This window comes from Bacillus rossius, chromosome 3, assembly GCF_032445375.1.
Source record: "Bacillus rossius redtenbacheri isolate Brsri chromosome 3, Brsri_v3, whole genome shotgun sequence".
In the NCBI taxonomy this organism is placed as follows: domain Eukaryota; kingdom Metazoa; phylum Arthropoda; class Insecta; order Phasmatodea; family Bacillidae; genus Bacillus; species Bacillus rossius.
Window position 1 is genome coordinate 96308361 of NC_086332.1, and position 26027 is coordinate 96334387.

Here is a 26027-nt window from a genome sequence, read left to right on the forward strand (position 1 = left end):
TATAAACTTTCACACAAAAAAAATATTTGGCAGCTATGCTGTATGAAAAAAAAAGTGTTACCATTTGGCTTTGTTCAATGAAGGCATCCACACACTGCGAGTAGCCCTTAAAGTGTGACAAGATGCTCGCAATCTCCTTCATGCGACTCTTGTCGTCCGAGCGGTGGGCCTTCACAAACTCCTCTATCAACGAGCGTTCAATCTCGTCGTACTTCATGGCTATCTTCCTTTTTGCTTTCTCAAACCTGCAGAAAACAAACACAACTGTAAAGTGAAATATTTTCACTAAACATAAAAAAAAAAAATACCTATATATTTTAAATAAATCCAAGCTTACTTTCCAGACGGCAGTTCCTGCGCTATGAGGTGCAGTTTCTGGATAATGTCGGCTGCTTCATCAATCTGTACATGGAAACAAGTTCCAGCTTTAGTTTGTTGTATTGTTTAAATGTAAGTTAGTCCAGTCAGAATGTTACATCAAAGCTTATCTTTCAAAAATGTATTTTGCATGCACAATGCAAAATCACTGGCATTCAATGAGCAGGCTTTATAAACACAACTACATAAATAAACTCTGGTATAAAGTTTTGCAACTAACCTATTAATATAATCTTATTTGATGAGAGAAAAAAATGGGTGTCTGTACTTTTGTATGTGCACTAGAAACTTGGAGAAATAAAAAACTAACTTTAATTTTGCATGCAAATAATTAATGGAAATATAAAAGGACTGCAGTGATACTATAAATACAGATGGTAGAGTATAAATGCAATCAAATTAAAAAATTTAATTATTTAATTTAGTAAAATAACCAAAATAAATTTTAATTAACAATGAAATCAATAAATATGCTGAATGTTTATTCTATTTTTTAATTATATTATTTTTTAATGATTATGATATATATTAATATATATTATTAATAATTTGTAGGGCTGTGCGAATCCTCCATTTTCAGTTCGATTCGATTCTGAGTTTAATCCCTACCAACTATTTGAAATTTGATTCCAATTTTGAATATTTTCTTTCATTATTAAGTTTTATTACCATAATAATTTGCATTAAATTTATATACTCATATTATTAAAGGATAAATAGTATCACAAACAAAAGAGTTGACAATATTATTTTATTACATACAATTTCCAGTTGGCAGTTGTAGAAATAATAATTAACTTGAATGTAAGAACTTCTTTAAATGCTATTTGTTACTTTCATATACAACATTCACAGATTTATATAGGCTACACTGCTACAGTTTACATACAAAATAAAACACTGACATAAGATTTATGGTAGGCTGTACATACATACATTAAAACAAATGATTTTACAAAAATAAGAATTACGTAGACCTACATGGTAAAGCTGCTTATTCCTTTCACAAAAAGCTAAAAATATAGGCCCAAGGCCTAATGCAAACACCCCTTTTCAATAAACAACTCAGGTGTGTCAAGTCATTATCATCTTGTGTACCTACCTATATAAAAAATGGATAAGCTTAGTAAACATAAAACACTGTAGGTAAATAAAAGCCTGTATTAGAGATGGTGTTTACAAATTATCATGTAAAAATGTCAACTTCTCCACGAGTTCAGGCGCAAGACATGCCCTGCGAGAAGACACAATATTACCGGCTGTAGAAAACATTTGCTCACTTGGCACCGAAGTAGTGGGAATTGACAGCAATCTTTTGGCAACCACCGAAATGTATCTGAACCGGCATTGATTTGCTTTCCACCATGCAAATGGATCAGTGTGTCTGCTGATGACAGGCTCATTGATGTACCTTGAAATGTCATCAAGCACACTCTCATGTGGTAAGGGATCATTCACGGCCACTGACTGTGAAGCTGTATCAAATTTGTTCCACACTGAGAACTGTGAGGATGATGATGGCTGAAGTGTATTTTGTGCCCCTGTTGTTTGTTCCTTATGGATGCCTTCAAAACTTGTGTCAGACTCTATGAACAATTTTAGAGAATGTAGTACTTTCTTCTTTTCATGGTCGTGTAACAAAATTGCTTTATATCTTGGATCTACAATCATTGAAATAACATATTCTTCTCGTAGTCTGTAGTCAGGAAATCGCACAAGCATTGCCTTAAGCATGTTACGTGCAAAGACAACGCCACTTCCTGCTTCAGCTCTTGAGATGAAAGTTTCTAACAAATCTATAATGCCATATATAGGGGATAACCATAGAAATTGTGGTATACTTTTCCCCACACAAATCATTAGTAGCTTCATAAATAGGTGCTAATACATCCACCACACCTGCAATCAATCTCCATTCAAGAACATTTAAATTATCCATTGAGCATGAAGAAGCAAGCTCAGCTGCAATTACTTCTTTCTGTTCCAAGAGACGTAAAAACATTGCATATTCACTGTTCCAACGTGTTTCAACATCTTGAATGAGTTCATGTTGTAGTTTCCCCATTTGTTCTTGAAGTGTGTGCAACTGCTGAGTGGCTTGTGAGCTATGCTTGTAATGGCCTACAATGCTGCGTGCTTTCTTGCAAACTGATTCTATGCCAGGAGTTTCCTTTTTTCCATTATTTACAGCTAATTGCAGGGTATGACCCAAACAATTGAATGGCACCCAAAAAGTTTTTGATAGTGCAAGTTTAATGTCCTTTGCATTATCAGATAAGACATACACATGTACACCTTGGGGAATTTTCCACTTGTTTGAAACGTCCAATAATACATTGCAAATGGCAGCACCACTGTGTTCCCCAGAAAAAGGAATGTTTCCCAATGTGTGATGTACAAGGACAAAGTCGCTAGTCAAGTAATGGCAAGTCAGTGACAAGTAGCTATCATTACTGTGAGATGTCCACATGTCTGTAGTGTATGAAATGGAGCCAACACCGTTTTTAAAATAATGTTGCATTTCTTCTGTGACCTTCTTAACAGTTACTGTATCTTCATACATTTGTGGAATTAAAGTTTGTGAAAAGGTAGTGCGGTCAGGAATCATGTCCTGTGGTTCTACTAAATTCATCATTTCAACGAAACCTCTGTCATTAACCATACAGAATGGCTGAAGATCAATTGCAATCATTCTGCCAATACTTTTTGTGATGGAGACTGCACGAGGGTTGTCAACTGAATATTTATTACTTTTTGCAAACAATAATGGTAAAGTTTTTTGAGCTTTTGTTACTACATGTGTTGGTTTTTGCTTTTCCATCTGCATCTGCAAGAATTCTGAATATTGCTTTGTGTGTAACTTCAAATGTTTGGCCATGCTTGATGTGCAACCTGTCGTTATTTTGAGTTCACGCTCACATGTATTACATTTTGATTTTAATTCCGACACTTTTTCAAAATAGGTCCAAACACTGCTACGACTTTTCGATGACACAGGCTGTACACATGCCAAAGCATCACTGTTGGCGGCAGCGGAACTCATTCTTCAGCACAGTAGGCTACCACAGTAAACAGTAGTTACTTTACTGCATAACCTTCGATGTTGTGTACAAGTAAGCAAGCCCGAACATGAACAAGTGTGGGAACATGTACGCAGACGCTTCAAATAAAATTATGTTAAAGGAATTACAACTACCACAAATTCTTCTAGACTGCTACTTGATCACGTTTACTAGTGTGCTGACTTGAGGTTATGTCAATTCAATATACAAATTTGGTAAATAATCGGCAAACGATATTAACACACAAGTACCAACAACATATTTTAAAAATTTCCCATAACAACCTAAGATATTATTTTATTTATACCAAAACAAATATAGTACTTAACTTTCAACATTATTTTTATTTTTATTTTAATAACAAAACAATTGTCTGATTTTGTATTATTTTATTTCGTCAGACGCATGCCTGTTAGTAGGTGTTGCCCAAGTGCAGTAAGTGCAACCAGAGTATTGACAGAGAACAGATTAGAGTATTATTCTGTCATGTTGGTGTTCTGCTTTCATCCTACAAATCCAACATTCAAAATGGTAGCTCGGAAAAATATTTGCTTTGCGGGATGTTCCTTGCGTTCATATAGTTACAAAATTTTGATTTGTATTCAAAGCCCTATTACCGGTAATTATGTGATACGGTAAGCTGCAAATTAAACAGTTTAATTGTCTTGAATAAAAAAAATTCATTAAATTCTTGATGTGTATGTGTGATCATAACCTTAACTTTTTTCGAGCCTGTTTTCTTTTTTTTGGACTCGAAGCATTTTTAATCCATTAAAATTAATTGGGGCGAGTTCGGGTATTCATGGAACCGAACCGAAATCGAAAATTTCGGGTACCCGCACACCCCTAATAATTTGTAATTTATAATGCAAATAGATTATACCTATGGAAACATAACCTCACAAGCAATCCCGTGAAAACGGCCAAGAGACTACTAAACTTTCCACAGATACTTCCTGCCAGCAATGGAAGTTTACAAGCAATCTGACATGGTTATACATATGAGAACATAACCTGACTGATATAAATACACTTGAAAATACACTTTACAAAGTTTATAAACACAATTTCTTACAGTAATATTCACAATAAATGTTTGTTTTTTTATGTGGACCAGTATTCAATATCAATCACTAAAGTATAAAATTTAAAAGCACATATATTATTTTTATTTTTATGTAGCCTTTTTATCATCTTGTAAACATTTTGTTTCATGGTGCATATGCACAGTAAAAATTTCCTCTTATCATTTTTTTTGATAACGTGCCTGAAGTATAACTAAAAAAAAAATTCTTCACAAGGTAGGTCATGTATATTTTATATACATCAAGGGCAAAATTATTTGGACTTATGAAGAAGAACTCTTGGCAAACCCATATCCTCCTCCCGATGGCAGACTGTGGTTCTAATTCAAGGACCTCTGGCTCATGGGCCATCCATGATTAATATATGCAAGATTATATGTATTGTGAATAGCGATCAAAGTAAAATAACAGCGAAATTTATGTCAATACACTGCCAAAAACCGAAATTGTTGTCAATACACCACATAACACAGAAATGTCACAATAAGCCGAGAGCGAAGACTGGCGCTCGTCGTCACCTGGCGCTTGTCCGTGAAGACCTCGGCCAGCAGTGGCCCCGGGCTGAGGAACTCTGCAAAGTAGTTCATGAGCTTCTGAGCCTCGACGGCGCGGGAGCGCGGGGTGTTGACGCTCTCCAGCTGGTCCCCCAGGTGGATCACCTTGGCCGCCACGTAGTTGATGCGCTCGTCCAGCTCTTGGAACATGCTCGCCGAGTACTGCCGACATCACCATACAGCCAAGCCTCATCACCTAACGTTTACATGCTGACCACTAACTTCTGCCATGATAACAAATATAAAACTATACAATGATTTGTTGTACACAAATTACTGGGTCCAATAAGCCTGAACTGTTTTAAATATTTTAATACGTTAACTCTAAAATTGATATTGTACTAAATTGCTATATACTGTAGGTACAGTACCTAAATGTCAAAGTAGAACTGCTCACAAAAGTATTTTTTCTTAATCACTGGCGCCTAGATTTTATGCCCGACTAATAAACTTTCAGAGATTTTGTAGAGGCCTGCTCACTACAAAGTAACCAACTTTAAACAGTTCTCATTTTAAAGTACATATTTATAAATACCCAGGTAATTCCATGGAAAAAAGTAATTTTGTTCAATTTATTTTTTTTTTGGAATACAAACCATTAATTATATTTTTCCAAATAGTTGGCAGTGGGTATCGTAACAATTTTATCCACTAAATATTTGGAAACATCGAATGTACTGAAAATATCATTGTGCATACACTAGATAATAATTTATAATTCCTCCAAAATTTTCAACAGTTTCTCTTTTTCAGCTCATTAAATAGCAAACTCTCTGACAATAATTGTAAAAATATCAAAGCTGGCAAATCTCTTTTAGTTAGGCTGACTTATATCTCTAAAGTTCAGGGGGCCGCAACTCTGTAGGCAAAATATGGCCTTAAAAATTACAATGGATAGAGAAATGTCAACATAAAAAATGAAGTTTTAAATGTGAGGAAAAAAAAACAGTAATTGTTTAAACTTTTATAACTTTGTGACAAGTCACAACCATGCCCGGCTAAGACGACGATCGTTCCTTGCACATACAAGAAACACTTGATTGAAAATTATCCTTCGGATGTAGCAGGTAGTTGGTTGTAAAATTCTTCTATGACTATTAATTTTATTGAAACAATTAACGTTTGTTTTCAAATTAAAAAGTTTAAACAAATTTTGACAGTTTATTCTTCTCCCTTAAATTTACAGACCAGTTTCACGACTCCATGATATGACAGACCAAAGAAAAAAACTACTCACTGCTTTCTTTGCTTACTCCTCACGGTCCTGTGCCTTTTATACAATAAGAATGTTTACAAGACATTTGATTATTATGTTGAAAAGATGTATTTTAATAGTTTAAGTCATGAAAATTTTAACTTTATATTTTAAGATTGTTACTGCTGTATAGTGAGCAACCAAATCCATAGTCATATAATTTCATCTAGATGTTTCATTTTTATTTAGTTTAGTTTCCATGCATATATTTGAATGGTACAGTATTCCTTTTTGAGCTATGCTGTCAACAAACACACATTCTTCTACTAATTACTACTACTACTACTTTCCAAAGCCGACCAAGTAGCAATAGTGTCGTCCATGCTTTCTCCTAACACTGTTACTCCTTGCTAAATTGAAATGGAATTTTTCTCTTAGTATGTAATGAGAAAAAGTTGAACCTATAGCTTTTATTGGGTAAGATGTCTCCCGTGTGTGGAGCGATCCCAATTCCTACAGGACTCCGTGCTGTAGACGAGAAGCTTAGCAACCACCGCAAGAGTAGCTATATTTTCTACAAAGTTTAATGTTCAGGACATATGATTTAGCTTATGTCAGATGAAGGGAGTCGAAGCGATCGTATCCTCCTAACGCGTCAGGTGATGAAGATATAGTGCCTGTGCTGTGCTGTCCTATAAAGACATCATTGGTTAGCTCTTTACATGTACAGGAGTTTGCAGCTGCCTGGAGGATTGCCGATATCCATCTTCAGTTCCTGAACTGTGGTTGTAGTTGTACCATTCTATCCATCTATAGCTCTGCTATCCTGATCGCCGTGACGTCCTCCTAGTCCTCGTCCTCCTTCTCCTAACCACTGTCATCGTCATCATTGTCATCATCACCACCACTAGCAAAGCCATTCCACAGTTGACATTTTAACTACACCTGGGGCTTGCTCATTATAATTACAGTTTTAAACTTAATTGTACAAGTCAGCATTTAAAGCTATTATTTAAGTACTGATTCAGATAGTGTACCAGAATACTCAATTGTAATATAAATGCATGTCTTGTCAGCAACTTAGTAAAATCATTAAACGATTGTTAAAATTTTGAAAACTAATAATTTAATTATTTCAGTAATTTTGTTTGCATCTGAATTATTTGTTACTACTCAGATTATATTGAGCCCTATAGTAGTCATTTTGATACGTTCAATTATGGCATTGTAATCATACTATCCTACTAGACTACCATTACATACAATCAAATATTACAGTTCTTACTCAATATATCTCAGTTAGTATTTTATTTCTGTGGTTATCATATTGCCAGGCAAAGCAATAGTAATATATAGCAATCATTATATCATTCAATTGATTCACCACAGCCTTTACAAAAGAATGTCCCTAGTGACCTCGTCATCTGCTAGGTACCAAACAAAGGGAATTAGGTATCGGTAGACTCATGGGCTACTCTGGTCCTGTACCACACGTTTGGCACATCATTTATAGTAAAGTGTCAAAGAAAATTGAAGAAAAAAAAAAAAAATTACTGCGGCACAGCCCCGATTACAGATGTGATTTTGTCCACATCTATGCCCTTCAAACATATTTCTTTGGTGAGCCGCCGAATAGCGCGACCTATCGGCACAGCACTGTGGCAATGACTGAGAAGGCTTAAGCAACTACGTACAGGCATGCAGGAAAAAGGAAGCTACGTGATCGCACCGACCAATCATATCACAGCTCTTACGTACAAGGACACAATACGAAGTCAAACACTGTAGGGACCACGAAAGTAGCGAGCTGCATCCCATAGTTCCGACAAAAAACATTGCTCGGCACGGATCGGCAGAACGAAGCAGCGGCGGGGCGGCACACACGGAACTAGGCACGGCCCGGCTATATATTAGGCATTATAAAAACATGCAGCGCAGTAATGAAAGCGCAACATTTAATTGTGAATCTGTAAAAACGTAATGGCACTTTGTTACATTGAACACATATAAATAGACACTTATAATAATTCTAACATGACTTGACTGTAAAAAAATTCGACTAAAGTTTCGAATCTCACCACAGTGAAGGCACTGTTGGTTAGATCCGCAGCTCATGTAAGCCAAGAGTGGAAAATTTGCACCTCTTAGTTATGTGAAACGAGGTGATATGGAAACATTAAAATATTACCAGAGCTCTAAGTCAAAGAATAAATACCAGTTCTTACAAAGGCTGAGCCAAACACGATTTAGCACTGTCAGTATCACTATTTTCATCACTGTTGTCCATTACACTGTTACTTGTTGATGAAAGGAATTTGTCATTGTCACTGTCATCATGTAAATTTATTAAGTACTGGTCCATTGCCATGTATATGATGCAATCCCTCTTCCAGTATTTATCTTCTAATTTTTGAACATGATTGCAGTAGCCTACCCAGTCATCCTTTGTTACAGAGTTAACAGCATCCAGTGTGTGCATCTGAAGTGCTTGCGCAGAGAACTCTCCCACAGTATTACATTCCCGAATGCACCTCTTTATCTTTGCCCACGCTAATTCAATAGCGTTGAACTCACACATGTATGGTGGGAGTCGAATGACATGAAATCCTGCATTTTTTAAAAGTTGATCCACCCAAAATATTTTTTCCATTGGTTTGTGTTTTTTTACTAGTTCCATCAACATACAGCATTTTTTCATCACACTCTACACTTCTGCGTTTTAGCCACGTAATCATTTCGTTTTTTGTACTGTATTTCAAAGTAGGCTTATCCTCTTGTTTGGAGTGATATGGCGCATTGTCCATTACTAGAGCAGAAGATGGCTGCAAGTTTGGTAGAACACATTCGGACAGCCATTTTTCAAAATTAGCAGCATTCATTTCCCCGTGATAATCTCCGACTGTCGTACCTGACTTGTATATTAATAATTACCCTGGGAAAAAGCTACATTTTGAACCAATATGAACCAATATTAGCCTCTTGGTTGCATTTTGCGTTGCCAACAATTCTGGAATGTGAGATCAGTATCCACCCACGACTCATCAAGGTAAAACACTTCCTTACCTTCAGACCTACACTGTCTAATTTGAGTGAGGTACTTGGAGCGCCACGTCACTATGTCAGCTCGTTCGATTAACTAACGCCGCCTGTCTTCGCACAATTTCCAGACGAAGCCCATACTTCGCAAAAATCTTTTGAGTGACGAAGGGCTCCACTGCCAACCTATCTTTTCCTTTAATACGGGAATCAATTTGCGTACTGTGGGGACAACTTTTTAACCGCATAGAATTCCTGGATTGTGTCTCTTATGACATGTTTATTGATCTCAATCTTGTGTTTTTTTCGTGGCCTGCACATAAAAAAATTATGCTGTAGCAATCTTAATAATAAAAAAAACATATGCACGTCTGATATATTTTGTAAAACTAACATAACCAATGATAAATACCCTTTGTTTAATATCACTAATGCACATTACACATGTTAAAATGCATGGCTTACCTCTTTTTCCCTGGTGTTGTATGTGGTTGGTTCATCTGGCATTGCAATTTGTATCTTTCAAATACGCATCACTGTTGCTTTGCTTACATCTGTATAATTTACAGCACGTTTCGTTGCTTTGTGAATAGGAATCAAAATGTATTTTTCACGAGCTTCTTGAATTGATATTACTTTACAATAATTTCTCTCTCTTTGCTGTGAATCACTTTATTACTTTTCCTACGCTTTACATTCGCCTCCATTACTCGTCGCACACTACCTGCCAATATACTTCACACGGTTAGTAACGCAGGAAGGGAGAAAAATTTCCTATCGCATGACACTCTCTTCCACTTCAACCCCTACATTCCCCTGCCGACGTTGAACCACTCTTTCCCCTTCACCCCCGCGTAGACAGCTCGCAAGATTCCTGGCCCATACAGTACATTACCCTCGCATCGAGGCATTTCTGTAAAAAATAAACATGCAATTCAACAAGTCCTTTCTGATTGGCTGGCACAAAACTCTGAAAAACTTTACAGTTTCCTATGGGAGCTAACACCTGCCATTTTTCCCATCATAAGAATATATACAGAAAGCACCAGTGTGTGTCAGCAACTGATATACACTCTGGACAATTGACTTCGCCATGTCACGCACCTGTCTCTCGTCCTTTCTTTTCTAAAAACAACACTAAATATAGGTACTAGCCATAATATGACAATGAAATACATAAGTAAAAATATAGTTTATTAAAAATATCATTTAAATTAAATAAATCACTGCAAATCACACTTACATAAATAGTAACCCAGTCAACCTGTAAAAATAGTAAACACCTAGCATAAGGCTTTTCTAAATAAAAGTGATTAAATATCATAATCTATTACAAAAATATTTATGTCAACAAAGTATAAATAAAACAATAGGTCACCGTGACCTTGACCTACATAATCAGCATATATACAGCATTACTGAAAAACATTATTTAAAAAATCCATGAAAACTTTGGAATGTCACAACTTTAAAAAATAGTCAATTCAATCATATTCATGGAATTACGTATTAACGGAGAGAGAAAGGTATGAACTACATTTTATTTGCGCTGAATTCCGTTAATGATATTCTTTAAGACACCATAGGGAATTTAAAAAAAAAATTAAAGTAAATTTATAACTTTTTAAATTAAAATGTAACAGATTTTGCATATTTCTGTAATGATTTCAAAAAGAAAACTGAGGATTCATTTCAAAAATTCCAAAATGAATGGGCATTGAACTATGCCAAAATGAAATGTTTTTTGTAATAAAAATTTATAACAATTTTTTTTATATGGATTTTTCATAGGAGATATTTTTATTCAAGACCTAGTTTTGTAGGTACGTATTTTTACATGTTAATTACGGTTTAGATAAAATTTTACAACTACAAAGCATCCTTCAATGTTTCTGGATAATAAAATTGCTGATGTAATTATGCATGACACAGGTAACTAGATGGAAGCAATGGTGATAATTACTACGCGATTGTAAGGTCTTGTGTGCATCCAGTGGGTCGTTCGTGTAGTCCCACCCGGTAGCTCCCTGCACGCCATTGGTTGTGGTCGCCGCGCGGCGCAAAACTGTGGTGTCGGCGAGGTGCCGGGGGAGTCGGGAGGAGGCAGCCACGGAGAGAGGGGGGACTTGCACTCATGACGCCTTGCTCGCGGGTGGACCCACAGTCGCGCGACACGCGGTGTTTATGTTTAGGAGCAATCCTAATAAATGGGTTAAAGGTATGAAATGCGCGTTATTATTAAATCGCCTTCGGTTCCCGATAAACGGCACACCCCCCTCCCCTTGTCTGTTGGGGGCGGGCGGTACACCAGGGGCGGTAGCACTGTGCCGAGGCACAGTGACCAGGACCCGTCAACGGCAGCGAAGATGAGCCGTTACAATTTGGTGTCAGAAGTGGGATACCACCGCCTCGTGCTATCGTTTATCGGGTTTCAGGACGTTGTGTTACGCGCATCCGCGCCGCGCTGTATAAGGAAGATGTCCGTGTTTTGGTTCGGGTACTAGTGAATGCAATTACTGTATACGGGCGTGAACGTGGCCGTGCAAGAGCCTGCGTTACCGTGCCGCGAGACAGCCGTCGCCGGCCGTCCCGGGCTGTCGCGCCGCGTCTGCATACGTCCGGCCGCCGCGCCGTGCAAGCTGGCTATCGCGCGCGCGCTCGGGTTGCATCCTGCCGCGCTACGCGAGACTCGCCGCGCTGCAGAGCTAGAGTCCAACCGCGCCCGGCTTCACCACGTGCGGTGCATCCGCGAACACCATGACCAGTTCATGCAGTCTGGATCTCAACATCGCTGGAATGAGGTGAGGTATTCTTTCCTGATATACTCTGCACTCTAGTTACCATGGCATCGACCGTGCAGCTGGAAGGCCGCGAGCTTGATCTGCAAGCCGCCCTGAATTTGTTAACGTCCCGCCTTGAACACCTAGAGCGCGAAAATACGGAACTAAGGAGAAATGCCACAAGTACACCCGTGACTGTAAGTGAAAATAATCAGGAAATGTCTCAGTCTGTTTCTGCACCTGTACGAAACTTCACTCTATTGCCCACGATCCCAATATTCAGTGGTAGGCCGGAAGATAATGTTAAAATATTTTTCATTAAAATCGAGCAAGCTGCCAAGGTGTGTGGCTGGTCTGAAAGTGAGATGCTTGCCTTCGTGAAGCTCAGGCTCGCAGGTGAAGCTTTAGATTTTGTTCTTGCTGACAGTGCATGTCAAGAAGCTGCCGCTTTTGAAGAGCTTAAAAAACACCTTTTGGAACGTTTTGGCAGGAAGCACACGACCCGTTTCTATCGCGAACAATTGAGCCGTCTCAAAATCTCCGACCATGAATCCATTGAACAGTTTGCTGACCGGATACGCAAAATAAATGCTAACACATATGAATTAGGTCCTAACTACGAAAGAAATGAAGCCATTAAACACGAAGCTGACCAGAGAGCTCTGGATGCTTTCCTGAATGGTTTAAAGGGTGAGGTAGGCAAGTTTACACGTATTTCTCGCCCACAAACTTTTAAAGAGGCCGTTGAGTCCGCGATTAATGTGGTTGAAGCAGATAAACGCCCTGGTAAAGAGCCCGAGAACACCGGTAAGTCGGTACTTGCCTTGAACCGAGTAGTGGGGAAATGCTTTTTCTGCAACAAGGTAGGTCACAAGCTGAAAGATTGCCGCAAGAGGGCGAAAGCATGCTTTGGTTGTGGGAAGTCAGGACACCTGGTAAGGGAGTGTCCTAACAAAGGGATGATGACCCCTAAGCCAAACTCTCCTGTGCATGAAAAGGGTAAGTTAAACACTTACAGGACTGGACTAGCCACGAGTCCCAGTCCTTAGTGAAGTGTATACCCGCGACAGTGTCTGACAATGACTTAGAGGATTTGACAGTAGTTGTGAGTTATGGAGGTAGACCACTCAAGTTGTTAATAGATACTGGCGCTCAAGTATCACTTATGTGGCAACATGTCGTTGGAGATGCAGCTTTGACGAATCTTGGGAAGCCTAAATTTTGTATTTCAGGCCTTTCGGGTCACAAGCTAAAGAACTTGGGAGTCACGACTGTTACTGTACAGTTAGGTGAAATAGCCTATGAGATGATTGTACAAGTCGTCCAGAACAACTGCAAACGTTATGATGGGATTATCGGGCTAGATTTCTTGACACTTCACCGAGCAACTATAGATGTAGCAAAACAGAGTCTGACGCTGGGAAATAAATTGTACTCCCTGGGTCAGCGATCTGATGGGCAGACAGTACGTGTAAAGGACTGTTACTTGGGATTGATCAACCCATCTGGTCCAGAACTACTTACACCGTCCCCAGTACATCTAGCAGCTGCCGAGAAATTACCGCCAGGTACAGGAAAACTTGTCCGTGTTATGGTCCCGCTCCCTAATGTTCGTAAAGGAGATAACTGTACCCTGTTATCAGAACCTGTTAAGGGTTGCGATGTGTTGAATAATCAGCATTGCTATGTGGCTAGAAGCATTACTACAGTTAATGCTCAGGAAGGAAAAGTAGAAGCGCTAGTGAACATGGTAAACATGAGTCGTGCTGAGGTAGAAATTCCTCGAGGTACCCAGGTAGCAGTAGTAGAGCTGCTGAATAAAGAAGCCGTCCTGTCTTGTTCGTGTGATGAGGACAAGTCAGTCGTTAGAGAAGACATAAATCAGGCGAAGTTTTCGCAAGATTTGAAATTATGTGGTCGAGTTAATGCTCACGAAGCAGAAATAGATTTTTCCAGTAAGTTAAGTCATTTGTCAGGTGAAGATGCACAGTTGCTAAAGCCATTATTACAGAAGTACCAACATATTTTTAGAGAGAGAGAGAATCTGCCAGTAACACCTTTGGTACAACATCGTATTAATACAGGGAACCACAAGCCTATTTCCTTGAAACCTTACCGTGTGCCTTTTCAACAGCAACAGTTAGTGCAGAACATGGTGGAAGAACAGCTGCAGTCTGGATTTATAGTACCACGAGAGTCCGGAGATCCTCCTTGGGCTTTTCCTATTGTCATTGTTAAGAAGAAATCGGAAACTGGAGAGCCTAAATTTAGGTTTTGTGTCGACTATCGTTCTTTGAACTCACTGACTATCCCAGATGTATATCCATTGCCCAACATTGTGGAGACCCTAGATAATTTAGGACAGTGCAAAATTTTCTCAGTTGTGGATCTCACCAGCGGATACCACCAGATAGGGGTGCATCCTGATGATCAAGCCAAGACCTCTTTCATTACGACAACAGGTGTGTACAAATACACCCGGTTGCCGTATGGGTTGATTAATGGCCCTGCTACATTCCAGAAGCTCATGGACAGTGTTTTACGAGGCTTGACACCTTCACAGTGTATGGTGTACATTGACGATGTGATAATTTTCAGCAAAGACATGACGCAACACATAGAACGCCTGGACTCAGTTTTTGACAGATTAGACCGAGCCAATTTGTCACTGTCATTAGGAAAATGCCAATTTGCAGTAAAGGAAGTTAGATACTTAGGTCATGTGATAAGTTCCTCAGGAGTGAGACCTGACCCGAAACTTGTAGAGGCAGTACAGAGTTACCCCTGTCCCACCAACGTGAAGGAGCTACAAAGTTTCCTAGGTTCATGTAATTATTATCGGCGATTTATGAAGAATTTTGCTGTCATAGCGAAACCTCTGACCTGTTTGCTCAAAAAGGGTATGAAGTTTACCTGGACACAAGAGTGTGAACAATCCTTCCTAGCCCTGAAGCAGATGCTCATATCATCCCCAGTTCTTACTTACCCTGATTTTAGTAAGCCTTTCATATTGGCCACCGACGCAAGTCAATTCGCCATTGGTAGTGTTTTGTCACAGATGATAGATGGGGAGGAACACCCAGTAGCCTATGCATCTCGACAGCTAAATAGAGCTGAGATGAACTACTCAGTCACTGAGAAAGAGCTGTTAGCTGTTGTCTGGAGTGTTAAGCATTTTCGCTGTTATTTGGTTGGAAGCGAATTCACAATAGTCACAAACCATGCTGCACTTACTTGGATGTTAGGTCTTAAGGATTCTAGTGGCAGACTAATGAGGTGGTCTCTTCAGCTAAGTGAGTACAACTACAAAGTACAGCATCGCCCAGGTAGAAAACATGGTAATGCAGACTGTATGAGCCGGCGAGTGCGCAATGTAGATGCTAGTGCTGAAGAAAGTATGGCAGTTGAACAACTACAAGATGAGGAGTGCCAGGGATACAGGCAGCAGGCAAAATTTGTCGAACGAAATGGTCTGCTATTTAGAGAGACTCATTTGGGGTTAAGGTTAGTTGTCCCAAAGTCCCAACAAAACAAGATCTTACAAGAGTGTCATGACTCCGTGTATGCTGGTCATCGAGGTAAGAAAGCTACCAACCGAAAAGTTGCTGAACGATATTGGTGGAAAGATAGAAAACAAATGGTAGACAATTATGTAACATCCTGTATACCTTGTAATCGCCGTACTAACCAAGGGAAAACCCGCGCTAATCTTGTGGAACTTCCGGAAACTGGAAGACCTTTCCAGAGGTTAGGTCTAGATATTGTGGGACCAATGCCCAAAACTGCCAATGGTAACCGCTACATTTTGACAATAATTGATCACTTTTCCAGATATTTGGTAATGCGAGCTATTCCTGACGAAACAGCAGAAACCATAGCAAAAACTTTTGTGTTCGACTGGATTTTGAAATTTGGTGTGCCAGATGCCATTATCACGGATCAAGGAACTAATTTCCTTTCAGACCTAATGACACAATTATGCCAGTTGCTCCATGTAAAGAAGTTGAGAACCACTCCAGGGCATCCGCAAGGAAATGGGAGAACAGAACGTGTACATAGGACCATTGCTAAAATGATTAGCCATTATGTCAGTAACCGTCATGATGACTGGGATGTCTACTTGCCATATGTGTGTGCCGCATACAACAGCCAAGTGCACACCAGTACTCAGTTAAGCCCATACGAGGTAGTCCATGGAATGAAGATGTCCACTCCTTATGAGCACCTGACTGTACCTCCGTCAGTTGGCAACAGCCATGTCGCCGAGTTTGCAAGAAAACTGCGCGACGTGTGGAAAGCAGTGAAGCAGCGCAACCACACTGCATTCTTACAACAAGCTACGCAGTACAACAAGAAGGCCGTGCCAGTGAAGTACAGGATTGGCGATCTCGTGTTCCTGAGCAACCCAGTATTAAAGAAGAACCAGGTGAAGAAATTTCAGCAAGCGTGGAAAGGCCCGTATCCAGTCATTGAGGTGTGTTCGCCAGTGACCCTCAAGCTGCAGCTGCCTTTCCGCTCTATCACCGTTCACGTTAATCGAGTGAAGCCGTACACTGGTACAGCCATTCCACCTTCTGCGTCTGTCGACCACGACCGTCCGAGAGGAAGACCTCGGAAAGAACCACCAGCAGCACCTGCAGTTAAGAAGTTGCAACCTCCTGCTGCAGACGCCGTTGCTGTGCCAAGGCAACGCCAAGCAACATCGAAGGTGCTCTCCCGTAAGCCACCACCGTCACCGGTGAGACCGCCCATCCCCTACAACCTGCGAAGACGTCAGTGAAATGATATCTGTGTGTGCTGTGCTGTGTAACATCTTTATCTTTTGTTTTGTCTTAGCAGTGGAAATCCAAGTGCGTCAGTCTAATGTGGGTATTGTGTTTGAGCGTCATAGTGATGTAATCGTGTCAGACAGTGAGTACTTAGTTGTAGTTAATTTCAATATTTCTGCCTTATCTCAAGAATGTAAGCTGTTAGGTGACATGTTAGACCTAGTTTATAGTATACACCAAAATGAGTCGCGGAATAATGATAGTAGTTATGACAATAATTTTTATCTTGCATTGTCCCAGTTGCGTGGTGCCTATGATTATTTCAAAGCAGAAGTTAATAGCTTCACATATTTGCTTCCAGAGGACAGTACTCGAGTAAGGAAGAAAAGAGGATTGTTTAACCTAGGTGGTAAAGCTTTAAAAGCTATGTTCGGCACTGCAACTTCTGCTGATATTGAGCATTTGAGTAAGCTCCTCGATAATGTTGGTTCGAATTCTAAGAGTCTAGCTTCTGATGTCTCTAATAATGTAATTCTTCTGAAACATCTAGAAAAGCGCATTGTAGATAACACCCAGATTGTTAGGAAAATCGCGACAGATTATGTTAGTCACTATGAGAATTGGTACCAGAATATTAGTAGTAATGTAGAAAAATTGTTGCAAAATGCATTTGTCATGCATTCTAGGATAGATTTGCAGGGTATATTGTTGCGTGCTAGCGAAGCACTTACTAATGCAAGTTTTGAGTCTAGCAATTTACGTCAAGCTATTGATAACAGTGTTAATCATAAGCTTAGTAGTGCACTCATTAAGCCAAGTATGTTTATAGACATTTTGACCTTGATAAGTGATAGCCTAACTCTACCTATTCACATGATCGCAACAGTGGAAGCAGCTAATTTGCATATTTATTATGGGTTGTCAACAGTTCAAGCAGTAGTTCATGATGATTTGTTGAGACTTGTAATATCAGTACCGCTTGGAAATGAAGTAACAAATTTTGAATTATATGAGTTACACCCTTATCCTGTATATGTTCGTAATTTAAGGCAACATGCTGAATTCGTCACACATGATTTTTTGTTATTAAGCTCTGATAGAAATTACTACAGTTTGCTCAACCGTCATAGCCTAGAAAACTGCCGAACACATGGCGTTACCTTATGTAAAAGTGACTTTGTGTTGTACGACCGGAGTGAGCCATCCTGTGAAACTAGTTTGTTCCTAGGCAAGAATGTAACTAACTTGTGCCCTGTCAACATTGTGAAATTGTCAAAACCATTCTTTAAAAGAGCTCACTCTACTTGGTTATTTGCAGTAACTGATCCAGTTGATATTACTTTTGTATGTAAAAGTGCTAAGTTGACCTTGCCTCCCATAAGTAAAACCATATTCGGTAATGGAATGATAGAGAATGCTTTTCACTGTGATTTGATGTCAAACCGTTTTAAAGCTCTTGCCACGATAACTGATGTAATGCATTGGAATATCACTTATCCTGTTTGGCATATACCAGACCTTAGGCTAGAGGTCACATCAGAAAAACTATTTGGTTGGTTACCAATAGATACTTCAGAAGACAAAAACCTGCTGTCAGAAATTGACGAGTATTTACAGAGTAATGAATATAGTGTACCGTATAGTCGAATCATGCATCTAGTACGTAAGCCTGAGTCTAGTGTAGCTGGTACCCTCAGTATTGTCAGTGTATGTTTAGTGGGTTTAATTAGTATTATGGTAGTTATCCTGTTTGTAGTGTTTAAAAGGTACTACTTGGCTAAACTAGTGAAAGACTGTTCCACAGACTTAAAAGAAGTGACTGCTTCAGAAGTAAAGGTTGTATGGCCCCATGCCAGAGAGCCAAGTGTGGCAGACCAATAGAACCATTGTTCATATGTGGTACTTTTACTGTATGTCGTGTATTGTATGTTGACGTGAGTGTCGCTGTGGGCTCCACTCTTCGAAGGGGAGAGTGATTGTAAGGTCTTGTGTGCATCCAGTGGGTCGTTCGTGTAGTCCCACCCGGTAGCTCCCTGCACGCCATTGGTTGTGGTCGCCGCGCGGCGCAAAACTGTGGTGTCGGCGAGGTGCCGGGGGAGTCGGGAGGAGGCAGCCACGGAGAGAGGGGGGACTTGCACTCATGACGCCTTGCTCGCGGGTGGACCCACAGTCGCGCGACACGCGGTGTTTATGTTTAGGAGCAATCCTAATAAATGGGTTAAAGGTATGAAATGTGCGTTATTATTAAATCGCCTTCGGTTCCCGATAAACGGCACACCCCCCTCCCCTTGTCTGTTGGGGGCGGGCGGTACACCAGGGGCGGTAGCACTGTGCCGAGGCACAGTGACCAGGACCCGTCAACGGCAGCGAAGATGAGCCGTTACACCTTCATGTTTTGCCATAAATATGGCCCTGGAGAGTGCAGCACACTACTCAACATCATTGCAACTAAGTGAAGCAGACCATGTTTGAAGCAAATGACAAACTACAGACACATCTCTCTCCACATCAGTTATTGGAGACACACAGATAACAAGAATTAATATCAGCTTTCATACATTGGTTGCCATGTGCATGTATTCTAGCATTTCTTATAGCACGACAAGATACACGTAACTGCCCAGACATTTTTTAATGGAAGTCATATTCGCACTGGCAGCTTACTAAAAGCTAGGCTGAATAATTTATGCTCTTTTTTAGCCACAACATTTGTAATTCAATAATACTATTTTATTTAGTAGAAATCTACCACTGAAATAATTTAAATTCGACTCTCATTAAAAAATACTATAATGTCCTCATAAGATGCCACAATAAACTTATTCAAGCATTAATGTTGCTAAAACATTAGTAATTTATTGATGCTCTTTTTGAAGAAACACTGAATATGCCTTTTTGCAGTATCAATTTGTAAGACTAATGAAATAAGTTAATATTAGCACAATTAAGTAACTTGTAACAACCCAGGCTAATGCCATCCCCATGGTTAAATGGTTTAACTATCAATTTATTTTGTTGTCCCATCACTAGAGGCAAGATTTTATGGAGTTATTATAAGGCAAATTTCGTTTTTAAAAAAACAGATTTTGGTGTTATCAGTTTTATTATTTTATAAGCGATCCGATAACTTATCTAATGTATTAAAACAAATATTCATGCGAGAGATTAATTATTTTTAATGCATAAAAACACATTGTAAAATATAAATAAAATAATAAATGGCATGTGTTACACTTACAGAATGGTGAAATGTGAATCTTAAACTAATGAACTCCAAACTTTGAAAATAACTTAATAAATTGTAACATGGTACAGTTAATTTTGTCAAAAAACATCTCCTTTGGAAAGGTATGTTAAATTACATTCATTTTTATTTACACTAATATTGGCTAATAACACTAAAATGATAGCATGGTTAAATGCTCTGCATTTTCTGGAGAAAGTGTAGTTCGCCTGTCAGAAACTACTAGAGAGTACTTTGAAAATTAACGTTCACAATCAACATTTGCAGTTGGGAACCATATTGCTCTTAATCCAGCAGTTGAAAATTCACTGTAATTGGTTTTCATTGAACACAGAACTTGCACAACATCGAAAGTCTTTGTTTCTGGTTTTGCAAGTTCTTCTGTAATAATATGCTTGAAGGTGGCATATGCTTCAATAAAAACTTCGCTGGGAATATGAGAAATCGCAGGTAGGTTTAGGATTACTTTTTGTACGTTTTCAGGTTTCATGCACACACTACTTACATTTTTCGGGTTAAAGAAGTGATCAATTGCCTGAAATGTTTCCCTGCAAGGATCATTCTGCATCAGTTCTAGAAGTTTAGTTTCACATTTCTTGCCAGTTAATTGCAAACATTGTTTCAATTCTGCCTGCTTCACGGTGCGAAGTTCACAGATCAAGTCATTTACTGAAGCTGAAACAACACCATTGCTCAAAACGCTGAATTTGTTCTGCAGAGATTTCAATTTTGTTGTCAACAAATGTGCAGTTGGGTGCGTATTGCCCTCTAGGGAAGTTATCAACTCTGTTAGAGGAGAGCAGTTTTGTGCCACAAACAGAGCTTCAGCTTTCACAACATTCACTTCCTCTGCAGACATTTCTTTCAGGAATTTAATGCCACTGTTGTGTTCTCTCAACTCTTCAAAGAATTCCAAGATATCCTGCAAATGTATGCTGAGATAGACAAGAGACTCAAACCATGTGTTCCATCTGGTAAGAACAGGTTGTGGAAAAAGCTTGCACATTGCAGGATCATGAGAGTATTTGGTGTTCAGAAATTCCAAGTACTGATGTTTGCGCTTTCTTGTGTTCTGAAACGAATTTTTTACCTTCACTATAACATCGTTGAGTTGCTCAAGGTTAGATTGCCAAACAACTCCAACTAAATGAATTTTGTGCACCCAGCACTGCACATGTATCACACGATCACCCAACAAACCTTGAAGTGTAATGGCACATTTAATCATGTACCTAGCAGAGTCTGATACAAATTCACACACTTGTGAATGATCCACTTCATATTTAGTTAGTGTGTCTAAAACAGCACAAGTACATGATACAGAATCTGTAGAATCCAAAACAACTGATGCAGCAAGATGTGATGATTATGTTGCACCAGGCTGAAGGGTCCTGAAAATAATATTGAGCACACAGCGTCCATTCCTGTCTGTAGTTTCGTCAGCTAAAACACATATTGGAATGTGACTGACTAATGATTTTATAGTCCCTTTTGTATTTTCTGCTACTATCGGGATGTACTTCTTTCGTAGCCAATCTGCAGTTGGTAGGTCACCACCACCCTTCACACACTCTTGAAACCACGCTCTAAGTGCAGGATTGTCCAATTTCTCCACCGGGATATTTGCTGAAACAAAGGCTTCAATTGTTTTTATGATAAAGTCTTCTTTATCATTTTTGGCCTTTTTCATTGTAACTACCGACTCGGAAATAGAAACTTGCCTTTTGGTGGGAATCCCACTCTTTTTTAAATCTATTATGTTTTTCACTCGACACATGTTCGAACAAAGTATCGCGTCTTTCATGTTTGAGCCGGCAGTTGCAAAATTTACACATCAAATTACTTTCACACATGTAAACACCTTCACCAACAAACTCCTTAACCCTCTCGTTTGCCGAGACTTTATTCTTCGGCATTATGAAATATTTGTGTTTCAGAATAATTTACATTGATTTGCCGTAGCAAAATTCACCAAGCCTACGTTTCAAACCGCTAGAAATCATACAATATAAACTGAAAATAGTACAGTTTGCTGGTTTCGTTAACTAAACAACAAACAAAACATTAATTTTGTATAGTCTTAGGTATTCATGTAACTAAAAAAAATAAATTCAACACAAATAAAACATGCTACACTAGCGCTTCGATGCGGTCTAATGCGTCAAATTGGTATCACAAAGTCCAAATATACGAAAATTGTTTCGTGTGTTCACTTCACCATCACGCGTCAACCATGTAGTCTTTCGTGGAACTTCTGAACTTGTGGCAGTACGCATCTCGTAAATTAAGGTTATGTTGCGGACTTCGGCATATTTCGCATTATTTCGCGGACTTCGACATATTTAGTTTTATTTTGCAGACCTGCCAACATTCAAATTTAAAAAAATCATGAGGTCCTCGATAAAAATTTTCAGGCCCATAAATACAGGTTAGATATAAAAAACAAGTGAGAATCTTAAAATTTAAGTGACATACCTGTACATATGTTACATGATCTCTGCTTCAAAATTTATTTCAACAAATTATAGGTTGCAGATTTAATTTAGTTGAACATAATTTAGCGCTGTCGTGTAGTGATCATGCAGGGCTGCAACTAAAAATGATGTAAAATAACATTCTGCTCGTGTAACACTATTATCACTGTTCACAGCAAAATTAATTTTTTTATGGGAAGCAATACACTTCACATGTTAGTTGTGTTTGTTTGTAGCGACATGTTTCACAATGTCTCCTCTTCCACTAAGCGAGATAGAAAAATCAGCACGGCACACGCTACAAAACTCAAAATTGCTTCCTTTACGTGACTCGAGTATTGATGGGAACTCGTTACTGTAAGCTTTCGTAAAACTTGTTTTGTAACTTTTACAAACAGAATCTTGGGGCCCCGAAAAATCGTGAGGAAACACTATTTTGGCGTGTGGGCGTGAGATGGACCTTAAAATCGTGAGCCTCACACCAAAATCGTGAGAGTTGGCAGGTCTGATTTTGTGTATATAAACAAATTTCGGTGTTATTTCGTTTTATCGTGATTCACCATAAAATCGTGCCTCTACCCATCACGTTCAGTACATAGGTTAGGTTTGCAGATATCATGTAATTAACATCTTTCTATATCTATTCAGAAAATTTGCTGTGTTTACTATAAGCTTTATAGGTAATCATAATTTACTTTATTTCATTCTTTTCAAGTTATTCTGATGATTTGCTTACTTTGTCGTGAATAAGCCCCTAGGGATTATTTTTCCTTGATTGTATATTTATTATTTACATTTTTAAAAGTAGTGTTTGAGTTATGTTGTTCATAAATGAGAGTATTAACATAATTTTCTTTCGTAATTTACGTTTATCATGATTCTTTGACAAAAAGCTGATGCGATAGTTAGGCCTGTAGCTTAAGAAGGAAATGAGGGAGAGAGATGGAATATTTGGTTACCGTGGGAAAAGGGTTGGAAGGCATCGGGCAGCTATTGCTACGTGCTCATAATGCTGGTAATTTGGTAAAGTATTTTGTGATTGCTCAAATTTATGTCACTAATTCAAGTGATTTTTCTGAAGTAATCTCTTGTCGAAAACACCTCGCTATGAGGGTCAGAAATTGTGTCCTGCTATGGTTTCTAAGGCTAAGGAGGTACGCACTTCCATCAGGCAGATGCGGGTGTGTAGCCTCTTTCATTAGTCTTTGTCTGGACAAGGTACCGAGTAGGTCGCAGTCAGGTGACGGCTCACAAATAAGATAGTTGTGTGAGCATAGCGAATTTAACGGCTGTGGTCCAGGCGCTACCTGTTATTATCCATTTTTTTTTTTCATCTTCGGGACCTTTATAATGAAATGTTGACCACAGTTCGCACGTGTTAGCCCATAGCAATGTCCGAGTGATTCTGACATTGCTCCGAGGACGTAGTCCTTCAGCCTCCTACCGTGAGATAGTAGACATCCACGGGACTTAACTATGAACTATTCATAAATATTCAACCTTCGATACCTGCGAACAGTAAACTTTCTTATTTTGAAATCAGTGAAGAGGTTATGTGCTATGTGTTTGTAAATTTTTACCTTTACTTGTTTTTGTGGTCGCAAGATGGTGGCCCCAATGACTGTGAATTTTACAGTATCAATAAAAATTAAAAATATGTATGTTTAAATCAGTTTGTCTGAGACATTATTTCAGTAAACGAACAAGGACACAGAAGTATACCAATTTCCTTAACATGGAAACGAGACTCCATCCAATAGAATGAGAGACAGAAAAAATAATCTAGTCGAAGAACTTACAAAAACTGAGATAGTCTTAAATACCTATCATTGGAAATATATTTCAAATACATATGCATTTTAGTTATTTAATAATTTGTTAATACGGGCCCAATATTTTACATGTAAATCATAAGATGTTCAATGGGATTTTTAATTAAGTTCCAATATAGCAAATGTTTAATATAAAATGGTTAAACATAGTGTCATGCTGTCTCCCATGGTATGTGTTAACTCTGCTGTTAAGTGTAATTTTTTTTCTTCTTCTTCAGAGTGCTGTGCAACCAACCAGTTTCAAACTTAGTAAAGACTATTTTACTGCCTGGGTTTACAATTTTAAAAAAATTAATTCACCAAAACAACAAACAATAAATTTAAAGTTATTGTCTTGACAAAAATCACTATTTTAAAATACAAAACAAATGCTGAAACTTATCTATTCAGGTATACGAAACTCAGTGAATGAGAATCTGCAAAATAAAATAAAAATGTAAGATGTAACCAGGAAATAAACTGACTTGTAAAGTAGAACCAAGCTGCACAGTTAAGTTAAGAGGTTTGAGGTGACAGAATTTCCAAGATTATAAACTCCGAAACAGTTGGAAACTGACTCAGTAGAGCCCATTGATTTGAGTCATATCAGGGTTTGGGTTCGAACCCGCAACTCTTGTCGCATGACTGACGTTAGTGGTTGCAACCACTGAGGATTTAACTAGTCAAATGTATCCTGCATTACACAAAACAAACAAAAACAGAAACAGAAATATGGAAAAATTTTATATCACTTAGAAGGAACAACTACGAAAACATTTTGAAATAAAATGGTGATAAATTCCAAAAACAAATGATGAGAAATTACATAGAACAAAGGTGAAAAAGTTAATAATGCAGATACACAAGCAAGAAACATGAGGATTTTGTCATATACCACAAACCAAAATTTACATAATGGGCAATTTTTATAAATTTAATTTTAAAAACAATTAAAAACCACTTGAAAGGCATTTATCAAGTAGTGTGCTCCATAGAAAAATTACCAAACAGTGAGCGCTGACCTTGTTTCTATCCTGCAGCTGGGAGATCTTCTGCCAATGGCCGTTCTCCTCCTCACGACACATAATCTCCAGTCGCTCACACTTCTTCTGTTGGCGCTCCTGGAGCAGCTGCAGGTCCCTGAACAACACTTACACTGCAGCCACCCACACAGGCTGAAACATACTCAGCATTACATGCTGGAGACTGTTCCATCCACCGTCATGGACACACAAACACTCATTACCAAATAGCCTAACATATATAAACATAAATTTAGAAACGTAAATTTGTCTCAAAAGATTCCAAAACAAAACGTTTTGTTATGTATAAGAGAGCATTGCAAGGAATTTATTTTCAAAACTTCTAGAATATAATTTTTTTTCAAAATGTTAAGATTATGAAGTAAATGTTAACAAATGGTAAATTTAACCATTACTGATCAAGCCTGTTCATCGTGTGAAAGTTGAGCACAACTTTTGAAAAACCTTTGAGGGTTATCTTGGTTGTAAAAACCGCTTTAGGTTTCAAAAAAAAAAAAAAAAAGTGAACGGAATTACAATCTACTGGCTTGTGTAGTGTTGAAGTTATTTTCAAAAGAAACTCTAATTTTAAATAAAACTTAGCATTAGGGTTCAGA

General features: G+C 38.5%; 1 protein-coding gene across 1 annotated transcript in view; it reads right to left on the bottom strand.

The window, feature by feature from the left end:
• Positions 1-26027, bottom strand: part of LOC134531055 (exocyst complex component 5) — a 136785-nt gene that overhangs the window by 103130 nt on the left and 7628 nt on the right. Inside the window, exons 3-6 of the mRNA XM_063366568.1 lie at positions 25411-25528; positions 5044-5241; positions 338-402; positions 62-245 (exon numbers count right to left, since the gene is read on the bottom strand). Coding sequence (XP_063222638.1) covers positions 62-245; positions 338-402; positions 5044-5241; positions 25411-25528 — 565 coding nt within the window. The remainder of the gene's footprint in view (positions 1-61; positions 246-337; positions 403-5043; positions 5242-25410; positions 25529-26027) is intronic.